The 26,409-nt window shown below is 42.1% G+C and overlaps 1 protein-coding gene across 5 annotated transcripts; it reads right to left on the minus strand.

The window, feature by feature from the left end:
• Positions 1-1,984: 1,984 nt before the first annotated feature.
• Positions 1,985-24,668, minus strand: LOC135558903 (rho guanine nucleotide exchange factor 18-like). Of its 5 annotated transcripts, none has more exons than XM_064993114.1 (20): positions 24,590-24,659; positions 23,779-23,914; positions 20,272-20,469; positions 19,965-20,105; positions 19,673-19,794; positions 19,417-19,527; positions 18,232-18,475; positions 17,761-18,015; positions 13,932-14,117; positions 12,110-12,328; positions 11,700-11,824; positions 11,485-11,556; positions 9,664-9,711; positions 9,315-9,497; positions 8,005-8,157; positions 7,674-7,802; positions 7,365-7,562; positions 6,448-6,646; positions 4,757-4,861; positions 1,985-4,601 (listed from the first exon to the last, which is right to left on the minus strand). In XM_064993114.1, the coding sequence occupies exons 3-20, from the start codon at positions 20,372-20,374 to the stop codon at positions 4,420-4,422; spliced, it is 2,775 nt and encodes a 924-aa protein (XP_064849186.1). In that variant the 5' UTR covers positions 20,375-20,469; positions 23,779-23,914; positions 24,590-24,659; the 3' UTR covers positions 1,985-4,419. The 5 variants fall into 5 exon arrangements, with proteins under 5 accessions (XP_064849186.1, XP_064849184.1, XP_064849188.1 ...); XM_064993112.1 differs by having other exon boundaries at positions 24,541-24,654; XM_064993116.1 differs by lacking the exon at positions 23,779-23,914 and having other exon boundaries at positions 24,646-24,668.
• Positions 24,669-26,409: the final 1,741 nt, after the last annotated feature.

A 26,409-nucleotide genomic window follows, 5' to 3' on the forward strand; every position in this document is an offset into this window, starting at 1 on the left:
GTTTTATATATATTTAAGGTTGTCCCCACTCTTTTTCCAGTAGATGTTGTGGTTCCACTTCATATTAGGTGTAAAACCCATGTATGTGTTTAATTACATTGTAGGCAGCGAGGCAAACATTCTTACATAGGTAAACAGTTTAAGTTGTAAGTACTAATTCATTACACTAACTACTTACCAGTACGTAACTACGTTATAAGGAGACTTGGGGCTCGATTCAGCGCTATAGCATGATTGAAAGGCAACGTTCCCGCTGCATTCACGGTAAACGCTGTATATAATGGCTCAATCTGAAAATACCTTTATTTCAAGTGCACAATAGTGCTGAACTTCAGCAATACGGATTGAATCAAACCCCCTAGATTGACCGATTTGTTTATAATATTCAATATTGTCTTAAATGGGTTTTGGCCTTGTATGTCTGTGCATATTGCTTTATGAAGACAGAGTGCTGTGTTAGTTTGTTTCTTAATTAAACTATGATAAGTAATCATTTTGAGGTTGTTTGGTGGGTGTCTCATAATAATTACCAAGTCTAAAATCTCTAGTGACTTACTCGATACATTAGTTTAGCGGACAGCTATCTAAACTTATCGTAAGCATGGTCTAATTACCGACAGGGTGGAGCCATTGATCATCAGTTATATTAACTGCAAACATGGGGCCTCCTGAGTGGCGCAGCAGACAAAGTCACTGCATCGCAGTAATTGAGGCGTCACTACAGACCCGGGTTCGATCCCAGGCTGTGTCACAACCGGTCGTGACCTGGAGTCCCATAGGACGGCACACAATTGGCCCAGCGTCATCCGGGTTAGGGGATGTTTGGCCGGGGGTCTTTACTTGGCTCATAGCGCTCTAACGACTCCTCGTGGCGGGCCGGGCACCTTCAGGCTGACTTCCGGTAGTCAGTTGAACTGTGTGGCAAAATGTGTAGAATTACAGGAAATTATCTTTAAAACTACACATCTTTCTTTCCGCCCCATGGGAAAGTGTAGAATTGCAGCACAATTTTCTCTATGTGCAGAATGGCAGGAAAGGAACATTAAAACATAAGTTCTCTGCTGTCCCTGGGGTGGGTTACTAAACTGTTTTGGTTGCAAAGTGTGTGTGTGTGTGTGTGTGTGTGTGTGTGGGGGGGGGGGGGGGGGGTACGCAACCACAGCAGCCCTAAACAAAGAGTTGCAGTCTGTTTTACCATAGATTGGAAAATGTAATGGTCAAAACATATTGATTTGAGAGTTGTAAAGGTAGGGTGAGGTCTGTGCTTTTTTGACAACACACACAAAGCAAGTCCTGCAGGCTCAAGTTGTATCTTCACTTGATTACTGTCCAGTCATATGGTCAAGTGCTGCAAAGAAGGCGCTAGTTAAGCTGCAGCTGGTCCAGAATAGAGCAGCACATTTAGCTTTTAATTGTAATTAGAGGGTTAATATCAATTATATGCATGCCAGTCTCTCTTGGCTAAGAGTTGAGGAGAGACTGACTGCATCAATTCCGTTTTTTATAAGAAACATGAATGTGTTAAATTTCAGATTGTTTGCAATAGTCAACTTACACACACACACACACACACACACTTACCCCACCAAGGATATTTTCATAGTCCCCAGGTTCAGTACAAATTCAAGGAAACATACAGTATTATACAGAGTCATGATTGCATGGAACTCCCTTCCATCTCATATAGCACAAGTGAGCAGCAAACCTGTTTAAAACAACAAATACAGCAACACCTCTCCATGTGACCTACTTCCTGTGTATGTACTGATATGAAAATATGAAATGTGTAACTGATAGATGCAAACAAAAATGTTAATGTTTTTAAATGTAAATTGTAAAGTATTGTGTCTGTACGGTCTTGGACCCCAGTAAGACTAGCTGTCGCTATTGGCATCCTAATAAAATCATTATTTCCTGTTTTAGACTGGAAAGGGTAGGAGGGGAATAATTCAGAGATGACATTGACTGGACAGGCAAGGCTGGCTACATACATCATCATGGTTCTTTCTTTTTATTATTTCTATCAGCTGTGGATGGGAAGAACAACAGTTCAGCAGAACAATGATATTACAACAGAATAGTCAGACCATAGATCTTCAGTGCCTTCAGAAAGTATTCATACCCCTTGACTTATTACACATTTTGTTGTTACAGGCAGAATTCTAAATGGAAATACTTTCCGCCCCTCTACATGCAATACGCCATAATGACCATGTAAACATGTGTAGACATTTTTGCATTCAAAATTAAATACAGAAATCTAATTTACATACGTTTTCACACCCGAGTCAATACTTTGTAGAAGCACCTTTGGCGGTGATTACAGATTTCAGTTATCTTGGGTATGTCTGTATGAGCTTTGTACATCTGGATTTGGGGATTTTCTTCCATTCAGGTTCTCTCAAGCTCTGTTAAGCTAGATAGGGAGCGGTGGTGAACAGCAATCTTTAAGTCTTTCCATAGATTTTCAATGGTATTCAAGTCTGGGCTTTGGCTGGGCCACTCCAGGACTTTTACATTATTGTTCTGAAGCCATTCCAGTGTTTCTTTGGCTGTATGCTTATGTCCTGTTGGAACGTAAATCTTCGCGCCCCCCCAGTCTAAGGTCATTTGCACTCTGAAGCAGGTTCTCATCAAGGATTTGCCTGTATTTGGCTCCTTTCAATGTTTCCTCTATCCTTACCACTCTCCCAGTTCCTGCCACTGACAAGCATCCTTATAGCATGATGCTGCCACCAGCATGCTTCACGACAGGTGGTGAGCTGTGCCTGGTTTTCTCAGTGCTTTGCATTCATACCACAAACCTTTGCCTTATGATCTGTCTTTCACATGCCTTTTTTCTAAACTCCTGGTGTGCTGTCATGTGCCTTTTTCTCAGAAGTGTCTTCCGTCTGGCCATCCTCCCATAAAGCCCAGATTGGTGAAGTGTTGTAGAGAATGTTGTCCTTCTGGCAGGTTCTCCTATCTCAGTCAAGGAGTTCTGTCAGAGTGGTTATTGCCTTTTTGACCAAGGGCCTTCGTGTTCAGTTTGGACAGAAGGCCAACTAGGCAGAGTCTGGATAGTTCAATATTTTTTCAAGTTCCCAATGATAGAGACCACGGTGCTCTTGGAAATGTTCAACAATCTAGAAATAGTTTTATACCCTTCCCCAGATATATACCTCATCACAATTTTATCTCAGCTCTAAGGACAGTTCCTTGGACTTCATAGTTTAGTTTCTGCTCGGACATCCACTGACAACTGTGGACCTTATATAGACAGGTGTTTCTTTCAAATTCATGTCCAAACAATTTAACAAAGTAGTCGTGACATCAAGGATAATCAAAGAACAGCTCGATTTGGAGTGTCATAGCAAAAGGGATGTAAATTTGATTTCTGTATTACATTTGCAAACATTTTTTTTTTTTAACATGTTTTCACTCATTGAATTCAGGCTGTAACCCAACAAAATGTGGAATAAGTCAAGGGGTATGAATACATTCTGAAGGCACTGTATATAACGTGTTTTAATTATATTTATGTGTTCACTGGAAACTGTGAGCAACATAATTCACAAATCCTTCCAAACAACCTCCCCCATATTAAAACATTATTTACAAGTTACCTTGGTTCCCAGAACATAACCTTGTTACAGTTACACAATGAGCAAAAAGGAAAAACTATTTGCTCCAGTTCAAACTAAACACAGTGTCCTAACATTTCTGTACATTCACACACACAGGGAAGCTGTGTGGTAAAACTTGACTTACTACAGTCCATTTTGAGCATTGATATCACGTGGTCAGGCCTATTGCATTCAACAGTCCACCAAGTGCACAAACTGTCATGACACCCATTCCTGTCTCCCCCATGACAGAAACCACAGCAGAATTAGCATCATCTTTTTCCAGTAGTCATTATTATTCAGTGTTAAAATACACCAGAACCCCATACAGTTATGATTCCCTCTAAATGTAGCTATGACAAATGCATTATTTTCATTAAGACATTCTGATTTCAAGCAGCAGGTAGACTATATAGATTAGAGTAGTTTCTAATGTGCTCTGAGAATAAAACTTACTTGGCACCTCAGATCTGTAAACAAGTTAAAATAATAAACAGCTTCCTAACAGCACTGCTCAACATGAATAAGAATCCTTTAAAAGTAAAGACGTGAGTGGTTAGAGACACTTTCTCTTATACCATGACAGAAACACTCATCAGAACAATATAAATGTCTTTGGAAATTCAACAGGCACTCAAGAAGTACAAGGAATTAGAAAAGCCAAATCAGTACAAATATTTTAAAAATCACATCTTTACTTTGATCAGAACAGACTGCTTTTGAGGGCCAAATAAAATCATTTGTGGACCGGTTTTGGCACACAGGCACCCAGTTACAGACCCCTGGCATAGGGTTTTGGTCTTACCCTTTGGCCTTACAGGTAGATTACGCGTTCCTTGGTTGGTTTGCTTGCTATGTCTTTTGGGAAGGGTGGAGGATGGGGAGGTTCGGGTGGAGGGAAGTGGCTCTGGCTGTTCATCCTCATGCTGCTGCTAGACAATAGGGTCTGGGAGTGCTTGGCATTGGACAGAGGCTCTGGAGGACTAAAGAAACGATCTGAGGAGGGATAGCAACATAGGGTTAACTTACTCATCGTGTGTCTGTACATGCGTGCGCCATGTTAATTTAGATCCTGAGACGTTAAAACATATCTCCAGTCATGGTAATAATCTGATAATATGTATCTGGAAATCCCGAGGTTCTCGTCTTACCTGTTTGGTAGCTCCTGTGAGGACTCACAGTCCTCTTCCCTCGCAGACTCCCGCCCTCTTTTCTTGTCACTCTGATCGGCACCACCTGAGACATGTCTATAGATGCTACAGGAAGAAAGAAAACTTCTCACTCCCTAACATAGAAAATATCAACAGTGGAGGTAAATGTTATAATTTGCTCAAAGATCTGACTTGTGATTGACATGATCCCACCAGTGGCGGTTGGTGCTGTTTAAGATGAGGACACCATTTTTTATGAGCATGGCTTTATTTCTATAACAGCATATTGAATGACTGTCATTCGTATCCCATTCACCCAGTTCAATGTAACATCGTTAGATTTAGGCTACTACTTGACTTCTCCCTATACCTATGAGGTTGCTTCAACCTAGCTATGAATGAATGTTTACAATGTAGGTGCACAGTTGCAAACGAGAGTTTCTATTGGACAAATTCAGGTATGTTTATCCCTGTTTGGTTCCGTTTAAGAAACGTTTTTCAACAGAATCGGCAGAATGAATACACCCCTGATCACACGCAAACAGTTCACTTTCATAGCTTGTTCTAATTCCTTCTCACATCTACCCACTCTCTTCCTCTCACCTTTTCCCTTCGCTTGTGGCCTTCAATGCACAACACTGCTTAGCTGTCTGTGACCAGGGGGGAAATGTCCAAGCTAAACTTTCATATCATAACCAATACATACAGCCTACATTGTTTTCACCATATTAGCTAAAGTGATGTCCTAGTCAACATAGCTAATATAACTAATGTGTTAGTAAACCTACTACAATCATGCTGTACAGTGTACAGATAGTAAGCAGTTTAGAAGGCGGGCCCCGGTGGCAATAAATTAGTCAAACCAAAAGCTTACCTTGACTTGGAAGAGTTCAAGTGTTGGACAGTCATAGCCAGCTAGCTAACATAGCATCCCTCTCTGTTTGACCTGGGTGTTTGAGTAGGCTAAACTAACTAGCTCCATTTGCTCCTCCATTTAAGAAATTAATTTGTTCAAACTGTTCAACTATTGTCATCTTTCTCTCGCCGAGTCAACTACTCACCATATTCTATGCACTGCAGTGTTAGCTAGCTGTAGCGTATGCTTTCAGTACTAGATTCCCTCTCTGATCCTTTGATCGGGTGGACAACATGTCAGTTCAGGCAGCAAGAGCTCTGAGGTTGGAGGATGTTCTCTGGAAGTTGTCATAATTTCTGTGTAACAGTGGAGGCTGTGTAACAGTGAGGCCTTGTCCTCCCCAATTAAGGTGACACCAACCTCCTGTGATGTGTAAATCTATGGAAGGCTGTTGAGAACCTTGAGCCTCTTTGAATTTGTATTGAAGTCAGTATACCCAGATGAGGACAGAAGCTAGCTGTCCCCTGGCTACACCATGGTGCTACCCTACAGAGTGCTGTTGAGGCCACTGTAGACCTTCATTGCAAAACAGTGTGTTTTAATCTATTATTTGGTGACGTGAATATATTTAGTATATGATCACTTTTTTTTATAAAATTCACTGAGGATGGTCCTCCACTTCCCACTAAGCCCGATGAAGAGCCTTTGTCTTCAATACATTGCTAATAAAAACTATAGGAGCATCTAACCATCCAGGGTGGGTAGTTTTATGTGATCATTTCTACCATGTCTGTAATGAAGTATTCCGTTATATTCTACAGTGCTGTGTTCTGACCTGCACTATGCATGCGCTGGTGCGATCCCTTTTTTCTGCTCTTCTCCTTGCCCTTGCTGCTGAGGGTAGCCAGCTTGGTGGGGATCTGCTGCTGCACAGCCCCTGGCTTGTGGACCACCTGGTTGGTGGTGCTGATCAGGTGAATGGGAACCTCCGCTTTAGGGGGCACAGGGCTGATGCTCTCCCTATGAAGGGGCACCTATAGCACAATAATGTAAAGTTAGGAATACTGTAACCTTGTCCCCACGCTATCGCGCACAGTTATTTTTTGAAATGGCGTCCCTTGTGTGCACTTCCGGTAATACTGTATACTCCGGGTGGTACAGAAACTGTATGACGCTATGAAAATCTGAATACCGCCCAACCTTAGTTGTCGGAGATGATTGGTTGGTAGATTAAGTCAATGCTTATGCTCTGGGAGTTTCTCCTGCTCTTTCTGTATTGGCTAATGAAGGCCAAGTTTGACACGTTAGTCCACCAGACTCGCATTTGGGCGGAAGTGTCTGGGAACGAGATTATGAATACTGGGAACTACTGGGAAACGAGTTACAACACACAGCTACGGGGATCAAACTCGTAAGAGTGTTGTATCGAGTGTACCATCTGATAGGGAACTTTGTCACTTTTCATGGAAATGCATTTTCTGAGGTCAGCATACAAAATATCAATACACTACAGTACAACAAATAGAATACAAAAACACTAGAAGGTGAACACACATTCACATAGTCCTGTGGATAGGGTTTGCAAAGTACCATTAACTTTTCCAAAATATTACACAAATCTTCTACTTCTTACACAAATCTTCCTATTTCTAGAATTTGGGGAAAGTTGCAGGAATTTGTCAACCCTATCTGTGGTTGGTATACTGTCCATCCATGGAGTCTAGCTCAAGTTACATCCTAGCTATGTCTCACCTCTGGGGGTGGCTCCAGGAAATCTGTGGCTTGAGAGAGGCTAGGTTGGATGTGGACCTTAGAGGCTGGGATGGGGGTCACGTCACCTCCCGTGGTCCAACCACCAATCAGGTCCCCTCGGAACGACTGGGAGAAGTCCCCTTGGAAGGAAGCAGAGTGGGGGAGGTCCCCTCGAAACGACTGGGAGTGGGGGACAGCCTGAGAAGAAGAAGAGAATGACCAAGTGTCCTAAACAATGTAAATAAATGCATAATTAACCTCCCTCTCACTATTGGTCCTCAGTCCTTAACGACCACACCACCTCCTCACCTGCTGAGTGTTGAAGTTAAAACTCCCAGGTTTGGCAATGGTTTTGTTCTTCTTCAACTTCATCTGTAAATCCAGGCGTTCCTTCTGTTTCTCCACAGTCCTTGTAGACTCTCTCAGCCTCTCCAGATCCTGTTGGTAAGGTAAGTCACATGAACAATGGAAACATGCCAGCAGCACTCACTTGGATAAAATTGGCAATTGATGCTTTGTGTTTTTTAAAACTCTTAATAGACCATATTACATTTTGGTCATTTAGCAGACACTCTTATCACAGTAAGACCACCATTGTTATATTGTAACACTGTATAATGTAACAAAACAAAGCAGAAACCTGTTGGTAGGTTTCTCTCCATCTCTCCAGCTCCCCCCTCTCCTCTGCTAGCTTCTCCTTCAGTCTCCTACACTCCTCCTCTCTGTGTCTTAGCTCTGCCTCCAGGACCTCCGCCTGCAACTGGTGGCACTCCTGCTCCTCTTCCCAGCGAGCCTGAGAATGAGATGGATCAAATAGCAATGAGAGAAAAGTGAGATAGATAAGTAGGGGTGTCAAACTCATTACATGGAGGCCTGAGTTTCTGCTGGAGCAACTAGAAAACCAGGCGAGGAAAGTTCCTAAGTAAATCAGTGATCAATCAAGTACAAGGGAGAAGCAAAAACCATGCAGACACTCTGCCCTCCATGGAACGAGTTTGACACCTGTGAGGCAGAGAGTTGAGATAGATATCATAGATGAAACACAATAGATAGAGGATTAATCGAGATAAAAATGAAGACACAGGAAATTCATCCCGCAGGTGTAACCGTATAACAAGATTGTATGTATACATATACAACATGGCTATATTTTGGTAAAAGCTGAAAGACGTAATAACTTATACAGTGTCTGCAGTTTAACTTCTATATAGGGGGCACTCTTAATTTTTGGATAAAAAAACGTTCCCTTTTTAAACAAGATATTTTGTCACAAAAAGATGCTCGACTATGCATATAATTGATAGCTTTGGAAAGAAAACACTGACGTTTCCAAAACTCCTCAGAGGAGAAAGGCAACTGCCACAAATGATTTATCATCGAATAGATATGCGAAAAACACCTTGAGGATTGATCCTAACAACGTTTGCCATGTTTCTGTCGATATTATGGAGTTAATTTGGAAAAAAGTTTGGCGTTGTAATGACTGAATTTTCGGGGGGGTTTCTTAGCCAAACAAATAATCTTTTTGGAAAAACTGAACATTTGCTATCTAACTGAGAGTCTCATTGAAAACATCCGCATTTCTTCAAAGGTAAATGATTTTATTTGAATGCTTTTCTTGTTTTTTTTGCGTTAATGTTGCCTGCTGAATGCTAGGCTTAATGCTATGCTAGCTATCAATACTCTTACACAAATGCTTGTGTAGCTATGGTTGAAAAGCATATTTTGAAAATCGCTCCCGGATACGTGATTGCTCGAAGCTAGAGGTTAAAGCTCTATTCTAGCTACCTGTTCCTGATGGTGTCTCTCTCCGTTTCTCTAACATAATAAACCATTTTCTACCTCAGGAGTTTAAACTGTGTTCTAGTCTGTGCTGTCTGCAGTTTGTGGAAGTTGGCCATCTCCTCTCTCCATTTCTATAATGTAATAAACTGTGTTCTAGTTCAATACCTGTTCTTGTCTGTGCTGTGTCTGCAGCTTGTGGAAGTTGGCCATCTCCTCTCTCTGTTTCTCCATGTTACGTTGTTTCTCCTGCTCCAGGAGCACATTTCCACGAGGACGGCCCGGATGCTCACGCTCTGACAGCGAGGCACGCTGCAACTCAATGTGGCTGTCCTGCTGGGACACGATGGCCTACGGGGACGGGCAGGGAACAAACTTAACACCAGGAGGCAGAGGACAAACTTCGGACCAAGGGACGGTCAGGAGACACAGTTAAAACCTATCTAATAGTAAGAGAAGACCGGTCAATCGTAGCAACTGTCTGTAGAATGTAAAGAATAGATACAGTATGTCTTACCAGCAGACTGTATAGTTTCTGTGAGAGCAGCAGCACTCTGTCAAAGAACTGGGGAGAGAGAGATAGAAATAAGGTTGTGTAGCAGCTTTCGAATAGCCGTGGGAAAACCAATTGCAAGATTTGAGATGCACACAAGAATCCAAACAAATAACTGCAAGGTAAACAAAAGGTTCCAGTATTCCAGGTATACAAATTAGACCAAGGTAAAACATTTGCCATAACGCATAGGCCTCACTTCCTGTTTCTATATACCCAATGTGGATATCCGGGCGGGCCCACCAATACTTACAACTAATTGAGGATAGAGGGAGTAATTGGCCTATTAGAATTCAAATAATAGAGCATAACCAAATTAATACATAAACCACAGAGTGCCGTGAAAAATAATATGCCCCCTTTCTGATTTTCTCTTTTTTTTTACACCGAATGTTATCAGATCTTTGACCAAAACCTGATGTTGGATAACGGGAAACTGAGTGAACAAATAACACAACATTTTGATAAAGTTATACAATACCCAATGCCCCTGTGTGAAAAAAGAAATTGCCCCTTACAATCATTAACTGGTTGTGTCATCTTTAGCTGCAATGACTGCAACCAAATACTTCATAGAGTTGTTGATCATACATCGCTGTGGAGGAATTTTGGCCCCCTCTTCTTAGAAATATTTGTGGGTTTTCATGCATGAACTGCTCATTTCAGGTTCTGCCACAACATTTAAAATCAGGTTTAGGTCTGGACTTTGACTAGGCCATTCCAAAACTTTACATTTGTAGATTTTCAGCCATTCTGATGTAGAGTTGCTTCTGTGTTTTGGATCATTGTCTTGCTCCATGACCCAGCTTCAGCTCACGGATGGATAGCCTGACATTCTCCTTTAGAATTCTCTAATATAGGCCTCCCGAGTGGCGCAGCGGTCTAAGGTGTCACTACAGACCCGGGTTCGATCCCAGGAGGTGTCACAACCTGCCGTGATCGGGAGTCCCATAGGGCTACGCACAGTTGGCCCAGCGTCGTCTGGGTTAGGGGAGGGTTTCGCTCTAGTAACTATGTGGCGGGCCGGGCGCCTGCAGGCTGACTTTGGTCGTCAGTTGAACGGTGTATCCTCCGACACAATGGTGCTGTTAAGAAGCGAAGTGTGGCGGGTCATGTTTCGGAGGACACATAACTTGACCTTTGCCTCCCAAGCCCGTTGGGGAGTTGCAGCGATTGAGACAAGATCAAAATTGGAGAAAAAAAATACAATTCTATAATACAGAGCAGAAATCATGGTTCTTTCAATGATGGCAAGTCGTCCAGGTCCCGAGGAGGTAAAACGTCACACTACCACCGCCATGCTTGACCGTTGGTATGAGGTTCTTACTGTGGAATGCAGTGTTTGGTTTTCGTCAGACATAACGGGACCCATGTTGTCTAAAAAGTCGACTCAAGTTGGCCAAAAAGCACCTGGATGATTGTCAAGAATGTTCTATGTACAGATGTGTCAAAAGTGGAACGTTGTTATGTCTCTCGAAAACTAAACAGGGCATTCCAGGTTACCTTTATTTAATATTAGGATTTGATCTAAAAACATTCAGTGTCAAAAATATACAAAAATAGAGAAAATCAGAAAGGGGGTAAATACTTTTTCACAGCACTGTAAATAAATTAAATGATCCTTAAATATAAATATTATCTAATAGACAAATATTTGCATAACTAATAATATACAAAAACTGGCTCCAACAGGTTAGCACAATAAAAAAAAAGTGTGACTGCAGATATTCATGAACCTAAACATCAAGATATGTTCAGACTTCAGAGTCATCTAGCAACACTTACCTCAGCTTCAGGAAAGGATGGATTTGGGCATGGAGAAGTCCAGTATGATGCTGGTGCAGGTGACTCATCAGCCTGTAATCACAATACCATGAATCAGACGAACTAAACCAGTCAATACCTCCCTCCCTGAGGAGAGAACAATAGCACACTTGTAGGAGGGAACAAGTGCCCACTTGGAAGTGAAAGGGAGAGAATGGGACAGCATTGTCACTCACCGACATTTCCAGACTCTCTGACTGGTCAAGGTCCTGTAGCTGGTGGTCAGAGTTTGAATGCTGACCTCTGTCTAGAGGTTGTACCGCCACACTGCCTGGCCGTTCTCCCGCTTGTATATTACCATCTGGAAAACATGCACAGCAAATGTTGAACAAATAACGTTCAACTGTGTTCCAAAGAAAACACTGGATTTGTGAGATAAGAGGAATGATACAGTATGACCAGATATTAATACAAACAGTGGTATAATAAGGGAAAGGGAAGGGGCATACCTAGTGAGTTGTACAACTGAATGCATTCAACTGAAATGTGTCTTTTGCATTTAACCCAACCCCTCTGAATCAGAGTAGGGGTAAATCCAGCAACCATAGTCCATCTATATGAGTTGTCGACTGAGCGGTATACTTACTCTTCATAAGGGGTATGGGATTGCAGACATAGCCCCCTAAGGTTTCGGCTCTCCTGAGTGCAGCTAGGTTCCGCAGCCCCCCAAGGCCTAGCCCTCCTTGAAGGAGCCGTAGATCTTCGGGTCTCAAACTGTATCCCCGTGATCCCAGGAAGTCCTCTGGAGGGGGGTAGGGGTCTCTCAGAGTCACACCGGACAGGAGAAGGTTCTGCAGATTCTCCACTGATGAGAGAAGAAGAATAAACGAAAAGCTGATTATCTGACTGATAAGCTGACAATGGATTCTCATGGTGGGTCAATAAGTATTCACAATTCAAGTTGGAAGTTTACATACACTTGGATGGGAGTCATTAAATCTAGTTTTTCAACCACTCCACACATTTCTTGTTAACAATCTATAGTTTTGGCAAGTCAGTTAGGACATTTACTTTGTGCATGACACAGGTAATTTTTCCAACAATTGTTTACAGACAGATTATTTCACTTATAATTCCAGTGGGTCGGAAGTTTACATACAAAGTTGACGGTGCCTTTAAACAGCTTAGAAAATTCCAGAAAATTATGTCATGCCTTTAGAAGCTTTTGATAGGCTAATTGACATCATTTCAGTCAATTGGAGGTGTACCTGTGGATGTAAAAATCAAAAGGGAAAATCAAAAGAAATCAGCCAAGACCTCCGAAAAGACATTGTAGACCTCCACAAGTCTAGTTCATCCTTGGGAGCAATTTCCAAACACTTGAAGGTACCACGTTCATCTGTACAAACAATAGTACGCAAGTGTAAACACCATGGGACCAAGCAGCCGTCATACCGCTCAGGAAGGAGACGCGTTGTCTCCTAGAGATGAATGTACATCGGTGAGAAAAGTGCAAATCAGTCCCAGAACAACCGCAAAGAACCTTGTGAAGATGCTGGAGGAAACAGGTACAAAATGGTCTATATCCACAGTAAAACAAGTCTGATATCGATATAACCTGAAAGGCCGCTCAGCAAAGAAGAAGCCACTGCTCCAAAACCGCCATAAAAATGCCAGACTACGGTTTGCAGCTGCACATGGGGACAAAGATCGTACTTTTTGGAGAAATGTCCTCTCATCTGATGAAACAAAAATAGAACTGTTTGGCCATAATCACCATCGTTATGTTTGGAGGAAAAAGCTTGCAAGCCGTAGAACACCATCCCAACCGTGAAGCACGGGGGTGGCAGCATTATGTTGTGGGGTGCTTTGCTGCAGGAGGGAATGGTGCACTTCACAAAATAGATGGCATCATGAGGATGGAAATGTATGTGGATATATTGAAGCAACATCTATCAAGACATCAGTCAGGAAATTAAAGCTTGGTCGCAAATGGGTCTTCCAAATGGACAATGACCCCTAGCATACTTCCAAAGTTGTGGCAAAATGGCTTAAGGACAACAAAATCAAGGTATTGGAGTGGCCATCACAAAGCGCTGACCTCAATCTCATACAGAAGTCGTGGGCAGAACTGAAAAAGCGTGTGCGAGCAAGGAGGCCTACAAACCTGACTCAGTTACACCAGCTTTGTCAGGAGGAATGGGCCAACCTTCACCCAACTTATTGAGGGAATTAAATGTATTTGGCTTAAGGTGTATGTAAACTTCTGACTTCAATTGTATATCAGATTTACTAAAGAAAAGGGTTAAGTTCCCTATTATCAGATCCTATCAGACCTAGCAGGAGTACCAAGGCCAGCCTATCAGAGGTGACGGTGGAGCTATTACAATATTGCTTTAACCTATCAAATCCTCTCAGATCTCCACAATTGCATAAGGTCTAGGGATGGATTTGTCATACAAACTTACCCTCAGTGATAGCCCCCCTGAGCAGTGTCTCCCCCTGCTGGGGGTCTAAGTCGTCACTGCGGAGCAGCAGACGAGAGTGATTAGCTACATCTTCCAGCCCTGTTACAGCCTCCGTCATGTCAGCAAACAAACGCAGCTTCTCTGTCAGGCTCTGCATGATCTGGGCATCCTTCATACATAGACTCCCTGGAGACACACACAGATTCTATGGTCAGAAAAAAACAGACCTACAGATACACACATATATTCCATATGACCTGACAAATGAGATTGCGAGCAGCTGTTATTGAAGACATTTTGAAGCGCTCGGGTAGAGCTGGTATGGGTAGCGTCTTTTACCTTGGAAGTCTCTGAGACTGGTTTAGCCTGGCCTCCTCCTGTTCACTGTACAGCTGCTCCTCCACCGTGTGCATGGCCAAAGAGCTCTATTTTCATGTCATCCAACAAATCTAAACGCCTGGAGTTGGCACTTGGATGCCAAATGGCATTGGAACTTGGATTGGAACCAGTGTTATGTTCCGATGACATGAAAATAGATCTCTTTGGCCACGCACACCAGTGGTGGGTTTGGCGTCAAAATAAGGATGCATGAACATAAATAAACCCCACACTGGCCAATGCCCTTAGCAATTCGAGTTTCAGCCAATGAGCTTTAGCCCCTCGCTATTTGAGTGACAGCTAGCAAGATGCACACAGAGCGAGAGCAATGACTTGGTGCATATAGAGTGAGCTTCAAAAGTACTAGGACAGTGACACATTTGTTTTAGCTCTGTACTCCAGCACTTTGAAATTATACAATGACTATGGGGTTAAAGTTTAGACTCAGTTTTAATTTGAGGGGATTTTAATCCATATGGGGTCAACTGTTTAGAAATTACAGCACTTTTTGTAAATAGTCCCCCCATTTTAGTGGACCAAAAGTTTTGGGACAAATTCCTGTGTATTAAAGTAATAAAAAGTTTAGTATTTGGTCCCATATTCATAGCACACAATGACTAGATCAAGCTTGTGACTCTACACATTTGATGGATGCATTTGCTGTTTGTTTTGGTTGTGTTTCAGATCATGCACAATAGAAAGGAATGATTCATAATGTATTGTGTCATTTTGGAGTCACCTTTTTATAAATAAGAATAGAATGTTTCTAAACACTTCTACATTAATGTGGATGCTACCATGATTATGGATAATACTGAATGAATTGTGAATAATGATGAGCGAGAAAGTTAGACGCAGAAATATCAAACCCCCAAGACATGCTTTTGAGGGGGTATGATATTTGTGCGTCTGTAACTTTGTCACTGATCATTATTCACACTTCATTTAAGATGATCCGTAATCACCGGAGTCCCCGCACTAATGTAGGAGTGTTTAGAAACATATTCTATTTACAATAAAACTCCAAAATGACAATACATTATGAATCATTAATTTATATTGGACACAAAACACAAACACAACAAAAACAAACACAGAAACACAACCAAAACAAACAGCAAATGCATCCAACAAATTTGTAGCCACAAGCTAGATGTAGTGATTGCGTGCTTTGAATATGGGACTAAATGCTTCACCTTTTACGACTTTAATACACATACAAGTGAATATGTCCCAATACTTTTAGTCCCCTAAAATGGGGGAACTATGTACAAAAAGTGCTGTAATTTCTAAAGGGTTCACCCGATATGGATGAAGATACCCTCAAATTAAAGCTGACAGTCTGCACTTTAACCTCGTTTTCATTGTGTCATTTCAAATCCAAAATGCTAGAGTACAGTCGTGGCCAAATGTTTTGAGAATCACACAAATATTAATTCCCACAAATTTTGCTGCTTCAGTGTCTTTAGATATTTTTTTTAGATGTTACTATGGAATACTGAAGTATAATTACAAGCATTTCATAAGTGTCAAAGGCCTTTATTGACAATTACATGAAGTTGATGCAAAGAGTCAATATTTGCAGTGTTGACCTTTCTTTTTCAAGACCTCTGGGCCACACACTGATGGCAGCCCATTCTTGCATAATCAATGCTTGGAGTTTGTCAGAATTTATGGGTTTGTGTTTGTCCACCCGCCTCTTGAGGATTGACCACAAGTTCTCAAAGGGATTAAGGTCTGGGGAGTTTCCTGGCCATGGACCCAAAATATCAATGTTTTGTTCCCCGAGCCACTTAGTTATCACTTTGGCTTATGGCAAGGTGATCCACCATGCTGAAAAAGACATTGTTTGTCACCAAACTGTTCCTGGATGGTTGGGAGAAGTTGCTCCCGGAGGATGTGTTGCTACCATTCTTTATTCATGGCTGTGTTCTTAGGCAAAATTGTCAGTGAGCCCACTCCCTTGGCTGAGAAGCAACCCCACACATGAATGGTCTCAGGATGCTTTACTGTTGGCATGACACAGGACTGATGGTAGCTCTCACCTTGTCTTCTCCGGACAAGCTTTTTTCTGGATGCCCCCAAACAATCAGAAAGGGGATTCAGAGAAAATGACTTTACCCAAGTCCTCAGCAGCCCAATCCCTCTACCTTTTGCAGAATATCAGTCTGTCCCTGATGTTTTATCTGGAGAGAAGTGGCATCTTTGCTGCCTTTCTTGACACCAGGCCATCCTCCAAAAGTCTTCGCCTCACTGTGCATGCAGATGCACTCACACCTGCCTGCTGCCATTCCTGAGCAAGCTCTGTACTGGTGGTACCCCGATCCCGCAGCTGAATCAACTTTAGGAGACAGACTTTCTTGGGCACCCTGAAGCCTTCTTCACCACAATTGAATCGCTCTCCTTTAAGTTCTTGGTGATCCGATAAATGGTTGATTTAGATGCAATCTTACTGGTAGCAATATCCTTGCCTGTGAAGCCCTTTTTGTGCAAAGCAATGATGATGGCACGTGTTTCCTTGCAGGTAACCATGGTTGACAGAGGAAGAACAATGATTCCAAGCACCACCCTCCTTTTGAAGCTTACAGTCTGTTATTCAAACTCAATCAGCATGACCGAGTGATCTCCAGCCTTGTCCTCGTCAACACTCACACCCGTGTTAATGAGAGAATCACTGACATGATGTCAGCTGGTCTTTTTGTGGCAGGGCTGAAATGCAGTGGAAATGTTTTTTGGGGATTCAGTTAATTTGCATGGCAAATATGGACATTGCAATTAATTGCAATTCATCTGATCACTCTTCATAACGTTCTGGAGTATATGCAAATTGCCATCATACAAACTGAGGCAGCAGACTGAAAATTCATATTTGTGTCATTCTCAAAACCTTTCGCCACGACTGTACAGAGCCAAAACAACAAATGTGTCACTGTCCCAATACTTCACTGTAACTGTACACTTTTGGCTCGTGGACGCTACTTTCAGAACTACTGGCTAAAAAGCATACAAAAATACCAGAGAATATCTTTAAGGTCAACTCATAAACTTTACCCAGTACCAGGTCATTTTAGCCTGGTGGCCTCTGACAGGAGGCTGAAACTTGGCCGAAAGTAGATCTTCCAGCAAGACAATAACCCCAAATAAGTGGTTAATTGAACACAAAATCATTGGCCATCTCAGTCTCCGGACTTGAACCACGGTGAAAACATGTGTTTGGGCAGTACACAAGCGCAGAAGAAGGATAACAAGGATCTGGAAAAATTCCAGATGGGGAGAGGGGTGCCAATAATTTTGACCCCAATTTTTTTGAGAGAAAAAATGTTACATGAAAAAAATTGTTTTTGCATACAATATAGCTCAGTATGTGTATTATTTATTTGATATGTTTTTTTTGCTGATCTTTATCAAGGATGCCAATAATTTTGGATTTGACTATGTCTTTTTAAATCACCTTTCAGCCATCTGTTGGCTGCCTGCCAGTTGACAGTCCCCTCATGGAGCAGGTTTATGGACCCCACTGCCAGGTCCGCTCTCTTGAACACCCTTCCATCCTTCAGCCTGCCGCAGGAATGAGGTTCCAAACTGCTGCCTATGTCTCTCAACCAAGAGGCCCTCTCATAGTCATGGACCTGAGAGTCCACAGCAGAGATGGTCTCTCTGATCAGAACCAGAGCTTGGGCCAGGGCATCGTGCTCCTCACTGTCAGCTGATGGGAGAAGATGGGATGAGAGTAGAGGATTGCGTTTGGGTTCATTCCAATTAAATTCAGTCAATTCAGGAAGTAAAATCAAATTTAATTTGTGAACAGCGCAGTTATCAAGCATGCTGGGCCTGGGGGCTGATATCTCTTTGCACTATGCATCCTTGCCCAGCTGAGCCCACCTTAAAGGCATTCAGTTACTTAACGGAGTCTGTTAGTTACCATCAGTGTTCTGTAGAATGCGTTCGACCAGAAAGGGGTACTTTGCGAGCCGCTGAGTCACCAACAGAATACATTCAGGGACTCCCAACTGCCGCACGATGGACAACCGACCGATTTTCGTAATCAAGTTCTGGAACTTCTTGTTGTTCTGTAGCTGTTCTTTGTAGAAGCTGACAGCATCTGTGTGGTGACTGCAGCAGTCTCCATAGCTCTCCTTCATCCTCTCTCCCATCTCACCTGAAAACTACACCACCACATCATCATGATAATGATCAGGTAAACAACAAGCATCAGGTATGACTCAATAAATGACAAAGGGATAGTACAGAGAGAGTCATGATTTCTTGAGAATGCTTTCTCAGAATCAAAGAGAGAGAGGGGGGCTATCTAGTTGATGGCTCCTATCTGTTTGTGTTACAGTGTAATGGTTCCTACATGTCTGTCTACATGTCTGTTTCAATGACTGTATATATGAATGGACCAAGCCATCGGTCACGTGAAACCATTCCTATGTGAAGACTCAATAGCGCATTGAAGCCAAATTAAGTCCGTTAAGATGGTGTCTCATGGAGACAACATGCGCAGTTTGAGCTACTCCAGGAAGTGAAGTTGCAGGCTAGCTCAGTGCTGCCCCTTCTCATTCATTAACTCAAGATGAAGGCGGACCTGGGTACTGCAGGCTGCCATTAGCAACAAAAATAACTTATTCTGTGTGCGATTTTAAAATAATCGGTTCGAAGATAAACATCTGGTGTATTAGAAGCAATTATTGGTACTTTGATTGTCTTCAATATTTTCACGAAGATTGCCAATTTATCCATTCACTAAAATTGGGGATCATGTTTTTTGCTAACAATGCCTGTAGTACCGGGTTCGGCCTTCAACTTCCATGGCTTAAATGAGAGGTGGTAGGCGTTTTCCCCTGGTCTGTGTGACTGTGTAATGGTTCCTACCTGTCTGTGTTACAGTGCAGTGGTTCCTACCCTTATGTGTAATTAATGGTTGCTACCTGTAACAGTGTAATGGTTTCTACATGGTTGATGAGTATGTCTCCCAACTGTGCGACTGTGTAATGGTTCCTACCTGTCTGTGTAATGGTCCCTACCTGGTTGATGAGTATGTCTCCCAACTGTGTGACTGTGTAATGGTTCCTACCCGTCTGTGTAAGGGTGTAATGGTTCCTACCTGGTTGATGAGTATAGCTCCCAGCTGTGTGACTGTGTAGTGATTCTGTCTGTCGCGGCAGTCTCTAAGACACCACAGGAAGTGTTGGTGGATGTGCAGCAGGCTGTCCATCTGATGGAAGAGTAAAGGAAATGATTGCTGTACATGTAATACACCTATTGGTTTTAAGCAGGATATGAAGTCACCGGAGGGAGCATCCAGTCCAGCTTATGCTCCTTCATCTGAAGGCTCTGTCTCCGATCTCTCCGTGTGTTACCTGAGGGAACATCCTGTCCAGCCTAGTCTCCTCCATCTGTAGGTTGCGTCTCAGCTCATACTGGTACACACTCAGCAGCAGCTTTAAGGTCCGCACGTGGTACACCTCAGTCTGGATCAACTCTGACACACACACACAAATACAGCATCATAATTATTATGGTTATAAAGTTAGTACCATCGTCATCATTATTACTGTTATAAAGTCATCAACATAATTGTAGCAATGGTTATCATCATCACCCAAATCAGTTCTTTAATGAAAAGATCAGCTACCCCAGCCATAGTCTTACCATAGATGACATCTTGTCTCTTTATAGCGTCTTTGTGTAGCCTCTTTATGTACTGCTGGTCCACAGAGACACTCCAGGACTCTCCCTCTAGATCCTGAGCATCAGCCTCCAACTCCGCTAGCAGGGCACTGTAGTGGCCATCTACACACACACACACACACACACACACACACAGCTTAATGGACATCTAGACACACACAAAACAAAGTGTCACAATAACGCACAACAAACATAAGGCAGGTACAATAACACATACAGGACTAACTACTGCAACTACTGTAGCGTAGCTGACTCCCTGATCCTGTACCTTCTAAGTTGATGATGTCGGTGCTGGACGAGGAGAGGGACACAGAGTCCTCAGGAGGAGGGGGTCGAGGAGAAAGTCCTCTGACAGCATCCAGGTCATCCATGTGTTACAGTATGTGGGGGTAAAGGTCAGGATGATGGGACCAAGGCCATGGGGAGGCCATGGGAGCCTGGGGGATGGAACCTGTATACAGGATTGCTGGATGGAGGGAGGAGAGAGATTGTATTTGTATTACATTGTGTTTTGTTATTTAAATTGCTCATTTGTAAAGCTAATGAGAAATAACCTGGCCAGGTCACAATACCGCATATGGTACTAGAAGTTGGGTTTCATGTAAAGACAGTGTTTTGTTTGTTGTGGCCTACTATAATTTTAGATGTTTAAACTGATTTTAGATTAGATACACACAAAAAAAAATTGTGGACACCCCTTCAAATTACTGGATTCGGCCATTTCAGCCACACCCATTGCTGACAGGTGTATAAAAATCGGGCACACCACCATGCAATCTCCATAGACAAACATTGGCAGTAGAATTGCCCATACTGAAAAGCACAGTGACTTTTAACGTGGCACCGTCATAGGATGCAACCTTTCCAACAAGACAGTTCATCAAATTTCTGCCATGCTAGAGCTGCCATGGTCAACTGTAAGAGCTATTATTTTGAAGTGGAAACATCAAGGAGCAATAACGGCTCAGCCACAAAGTGGTACGCCACACAACCTCACAGAACGGGACTGCCAAATGCTGAAGCGTGTAGCACTTGCAACACTCACTACCGAGTTCCAAAATTATTCTGGAAGAAACATCAGCACAATAACTGTTCGTCGGGAACTTCAAGAAATGGGTTTCCATGGCCGAGCAGCCGCACACAAGCCTAAGATCACCATGCGCAATGCCAAGCATTGGCTGGAGTAGCGTAAAGCCTGCCACCATTTTACTCTGGAGCAGTGGAAACGAGTTCTCTTGAGTGATGAATCACGCTTCACCATCTGGCAGTCCGACAGACTATTCTGGGTTTGGTGGATGCCAGGAGAATGCTACCTGCCCAAACACATAGTATCAACTGTAAAGTTTGGTGGAGGAGTAGTAGCTCTGGGGCTGCCCCATAGTTCCAGTGAAGGGAAATCTTAAGGCTAGAGAACACAATGACATTCTAGACTATTTCTACCATTCCTTGAAACAATCAAAAGCCCAAAAATACCCCAGACAAGAAGAGAGGATTAGATTGTGTTGAATCCTGACAGACTACTTTCTATTACAGAACAGAAACAAAGACTGTGGTGTGGAAAGGAAAGAAAGCTGGTTTGACACACAACACCACAGCCCCAGACAGACGAGCTCACTGACAACACACATGGCAGGGGCGAGGGACGGAGAATTCACACAACACAAGAGAGCAGGGGGCAATTCCATGATCAAGAACTTGCACCGAGACTCAGATTTTTTTATTAAAAAGTACACCAAACAAAAAACATTGATTTCAAAGTTTAACAACCCATACAACTATGCACAATTAATCCTTTTAACAATTTTTACAGAATTTCAGTAAAATCTCCCTCAGTTTTTTGTGTCCACGTTTTTCGAATTAGGATTCCACGATGTCTGCAGAAAGAATGGGGTATCAGCTATGGCATGATACATTGACTTTGAAAAAAATCATTTTTGGTTATTGAACTACAGTAAGTGAAGAGGATTTACGCCCAGTAACAGAATTGGGGTAATCAAATCTCTAGTAATCCTAGTCATCTATGTTTCACAAGTTTGCAGTGGTGTAAAGTACTTAAGTAAAAATACTTTAAAGTACTACTTAAGTAGTTTTGGGGGGTAACTTTTACTTCACTATATCCCTAAAGAAAATGATATACATTTCCTCCATACTCGTTACATTTTGAATGCTTAGCAGGACAGGAAAATTGTCCAATTCACAGACTTATCAAGAGAAGATCCCTGGTCATCCCTACTGCCTCTGATCTGGCGGACTCACTAAACACACATGCTTCATTTGTGAATTATGTCTGAGTGTTGTTGTGTGATCCTGGATCTGTAAATGAAGTCTCAGTGTTGGAGTGTTCCCCTGTTCCCCTGGCTAAAAAAAAACAAGAAAATGGTGCCACCTGGTTTACTTTATGTAAGGAATTTGAAATGATTTATACTTTTGATACTTAAGTATATTTAAAACCAAATACTTTTATTGAAGTCGTATTTTACTGGGTAATTTTTACTTTTACTTGAGTCATTTTCTATTAAGGTATATTTACTTATACTCAAGTATGACAAATTGGGTACTTTTTCCACCACTGCAAGTTTGGACATCAAAGTACAGCACAGTAGATCACAGTACAGTAGAGCACAATACATTAGTGAATTCAGCTCAGTGTGCTCTACTGTACTGTACTGAACTATACTCTCCTTTTCTTTATTGTACTGTGCTATCCAAGTGTGAACCCAACTGTGGTTTGTGACAACTATGATTTCCCATTGTAACAAATTCAATTGCAGAAATTCCGTTACCAATTTTTTTTAGAAATCCCGTTACTAATTTGGTAATGGAATTTCAAGTTTTAATCACTTAATACATAAAATTGATATCAGTAAAAACACTAATTGATAGGTCTATCTTTACTTGTTACTTCTGTGTATGTTCATTATCCTCCCTCTTCATGAGGGAGAAATAAAAAAATATCTTTAAGATGTGTTTTTTGGTAACGGAATTTCGAGCCACAAGGCAATATTTCTTAAACTTACACAAGAGGCAAACATTTTCTCCAAAACTAAATATTAAAAAGTGTTAGCTTTAATTTGAGACCCAATTTGACATGCTCCTACGAACTTGATGTTCATTAGTATCATAGCATAGACCTAACGGTCACAGTTGTGAACTGACTCCATCAACTAAATTGCATTGAAATAAAATATGCTATCAACTTCATGAAGCCTTCATAGATCCTTAATAAGGCATAAATATATTAATAAAAAAAATTCATAAGCATATGTCATGCTAAAAAGGATGGAGAAAGGGTTATGTCCCATGTAAAATGTCAGTACACCATCAGTATGTATGGGCCTCAGAGCAAGTTTGGTCTTATATGTCCAACCACTGTAGCTCAAAGATCTCTCTCTACTGGGTGGGTGGACATACACACCAGTGACAGCCTAGTGACACCAAGGCTGGCTGAAACATACAGACAGGAGTGTGTGCCATAGAGGAAAGTAACCCACTGGCTGCATGTGTGTGTATGAATGTGTGTGGCTTAGTTCACACAGCTGGGTACTAAAGACAAAGTTCACACACCCTTCTGTCGCTACAGTCTCTGGCTCACCTGTTAAGTACACAACAGACAGGACACAGCTTCCTCCTACAGTACACTACACACAGAGTCAAGAAGAGGCACCCTATTCCCTACATGGTGCACTACTTTTGATCAGGGCCCATACAAGTAATGCACTACATAGGGAATAGGGTGCCATTTAGGAATGTACGTTTTACACTTCCCCATACTGACCTGGGAGGAAAGGGGAGGAGGGGAGAGGGGGTGTGGAGCGTGAAATACAGGTCAGCCAAGTATCCCGGCAGGTGAACGCAGTGCCAATAGATTAAGGCTTTCTCTACTTTCAATGCATTCTCCCAGAAAAAAAAATCTGTAAACGAATGTAATGCAAAATAAAAAAAGGTGCGTAAATGGCATTTATACTTCACTACAACACTGACTGCCTGTAAAGCATTAGTCAGTACACTGCCACTAGCAAATGTTCAACATGCTCCCTTCATGATGTCCACAGGGTAGGGGCCTTGACACACTGTTTACTCATTAAGAGGAAATAGCTAAACATATATTTCTCTCCCTTTTGCTCTCTCGCTCTGTGCGTGCGTTTGTGGACTGTGGAGGTGAATTCTCATGGCGAGAGTCTAAATCCTTGGGTTGGGGGGAAATGATGTGAGTGAGAGAGAGAGAGAGAGCTCCAGCACAGCTAGCTAGGCCTACTTATAATCATGTGACCTACTCCCATCAGGGGTTCTGCATGAACAAACTGAAAAATACAGGATACAGCCTCACTAATGGCTGGGCTTGCCTGGTCTGGCAATTACTGGGATCATTACAATTTAACGCTTTTATGGCGACCCAACCAACCTAGCAACATTCATTTGCCAGGTCCACATAGGCTGTAACACCTGACCTGACTAAGTCAACAATAAGTATTTCATTTCCCCGTGAAATAAGACTTTAAAATACGACATCAACCCGATAGTCTCGATAAATTCTTACCCCACCCTCGAACTAATTCCAGCGCAAACTGTAGTAAAAATATTGTTACTTTGTATCAGCTGCTAAGGATCCCGGATAGTATCGACAGCGTTTGCGTGTACGAACCTGTGCCGTTTCCTACATAGAGATAAATAGAGGACACTTTGTATCTGTGCCTTTATAGCGTCTGTGATTTTCTTCATCGCGATTGGCAGATCCTTCCTGATTACCTGGTTGGACATGACTCCAACAGGGTCACCAGGAGAGTTCAGCCAATGAAGTTGCAAGTCCCACCGAGCTGACAACATTAAATAGGTGAAAGCCCTCATTGGCACCGCCCATGCTAAAACATCATTTTGGCAACTAGAAGCCTCTATCATTCTTTATGTTATCCTACCTTCTCAATGCATTCTGGGAGCCGTTCGTTTAATAGTTAAACGCAACCAGAGAAAGAAGCAAAGCTGGAGGGTTATTCTGCCCTCGAAAATAAGAGCACGAAGTGAGGAATCTTTGTATGGAGGTTAATGAGTGTCGAATTTGGTCAACAAAACATGTAATTGCTAATTTGCTACATATAAGGTTTATTTGATCAAATCTAAGTTTCATAATGGTTAGGTTGCTACCAGTGGCGATTTTAGCATGTACATTTTGGTGAGGCAATCTCAACATACATTTTTTTAATGCATGCCAGCAAAGCCACTACACACAACACTAAACAATACATTCATTGGACTATAACGATGACAAACGGTGCCCACAAACAGCTAGGACCTACTTTCTTTTCATCACCATGGAGTGAATCCATACCACCGCCACACCTGGCTATCAACATAGCCTTCTCTGGCAGTGAAACAGTGCATTCAGACTAATTTACTGCATTTTAAAAAACATGGCTGACTTGCTTAAAAACAAAAACAAAAGTTTTTTTACTGACAACCGAGATGAACAAATAGCATATGGTAACGATGAGCGGATAAGATGCAATCCGTAATTTCAAATAAAACAATGAGCGAGCTAAGATGGACATAGTCAATAACTATTTGTTTAGCACCGTTGAAATGTACAGTGACAGAATTCAGAACATGGCCGTTCTTACAGTATTCTTCCTGTACACCAAGTCAGAGCCGTAAGATAAATGAGGCATATAAGCAGACAATGAAAGCTCTTACAATATTCAATGATTACATTTCTCTAAAACAGGATATAGGCTACATGTGCACCACCAAGTAAGAACAGTGGGCTAAGTTGAGGTAAAAGGGACCAAATTATTAGGGTGAGGCACATGGGCTACTAACAGCTACAGCACAACATACAGATGTATGGTCTATTCAAGACAACTTGGAACTCAGATAAAAACAAGGTTGAATCATGATGTCACTGATCTTCAGGTCAGAGCTAGAAAGAGGCCAGAGTTCCTGACTCTGGATGACCTTTCAAAACGTATATTCCCAGTCTGAGCTCATTCTTTTCCGAGTTCCCAGTTGTCGTGAACTTACTGAAGTCTGAAATTTCCCAGTTTCGAGTTTCCAGTTGTTTTGAACCCGGCAGAATTAATGCTGGATTGACAGCATGGCCAATGTATTCAACCTTTTCTGGCCGATGGTATTGCGTGTGAATGCTTATCCTGTTAAACTTGGAAAAGAGACCATTAATCCCAGACTTGGACCACACACCCTCTCCACCGAATAACAGGCAGGGGTAGCAAAATAGTGATTCCTCTGCAACGCTTGCAGTTAGCCACTGATTTCATCCAATCCACTCATTGTTGAATTTGCGATTTCCAACTTGTTGTGTAATGTTTATGTCCAAAAGCCGATGAGCACCAATACGTTTTATCTCTAATTTCTCTTCATATGACAAGAAATGAAAAGGGTTTGCCAGTAGATTGTC

This window comes from Oncorhynchus masou, chromosome 17 (genome assembly GCF_036934945.1).
Source record: "Oncorhynchus masou masou isolate Uvic2021 chromosome 17, UVic_Omas_1.1, whole genome shotgun sequence".
NCBI classification, from domain to species: Eukaryota; Metazoa; Chordata; class Actinopteri; order Salmoniformes; family Salmonidae; genus Oncorhynchus; species Oncorhynchus masou.

What these genes read in the sequence shown, in the direction of transcription:
- LOC135558903 (XM_064993116.1), bottom strand. Translation starts at nt 20,374, where the DNA reads ATGGATGACCTGGATGCTGTCAGAGGACTTTCTCCTCGACCCCCTCCT. An exon ending in TGGACAGGATGTTCCCTCAG is followed by an intron (nt 19,528 to 19,672) that starts GTAACACACGGA and finishes CTCTTCCATCAG; the next exon opens with ATGGACAGCCTGCTGCACAT. An exon ending in CATCCTTTCCTGAAGCTGAG is followed by an intron (nt 9,712 to 11,484) that starts GTAAGTGTTGCT and finishes CTCTCTCCCCAG; the next exon opens with TTCTTTGACAGAGTGCTGCT.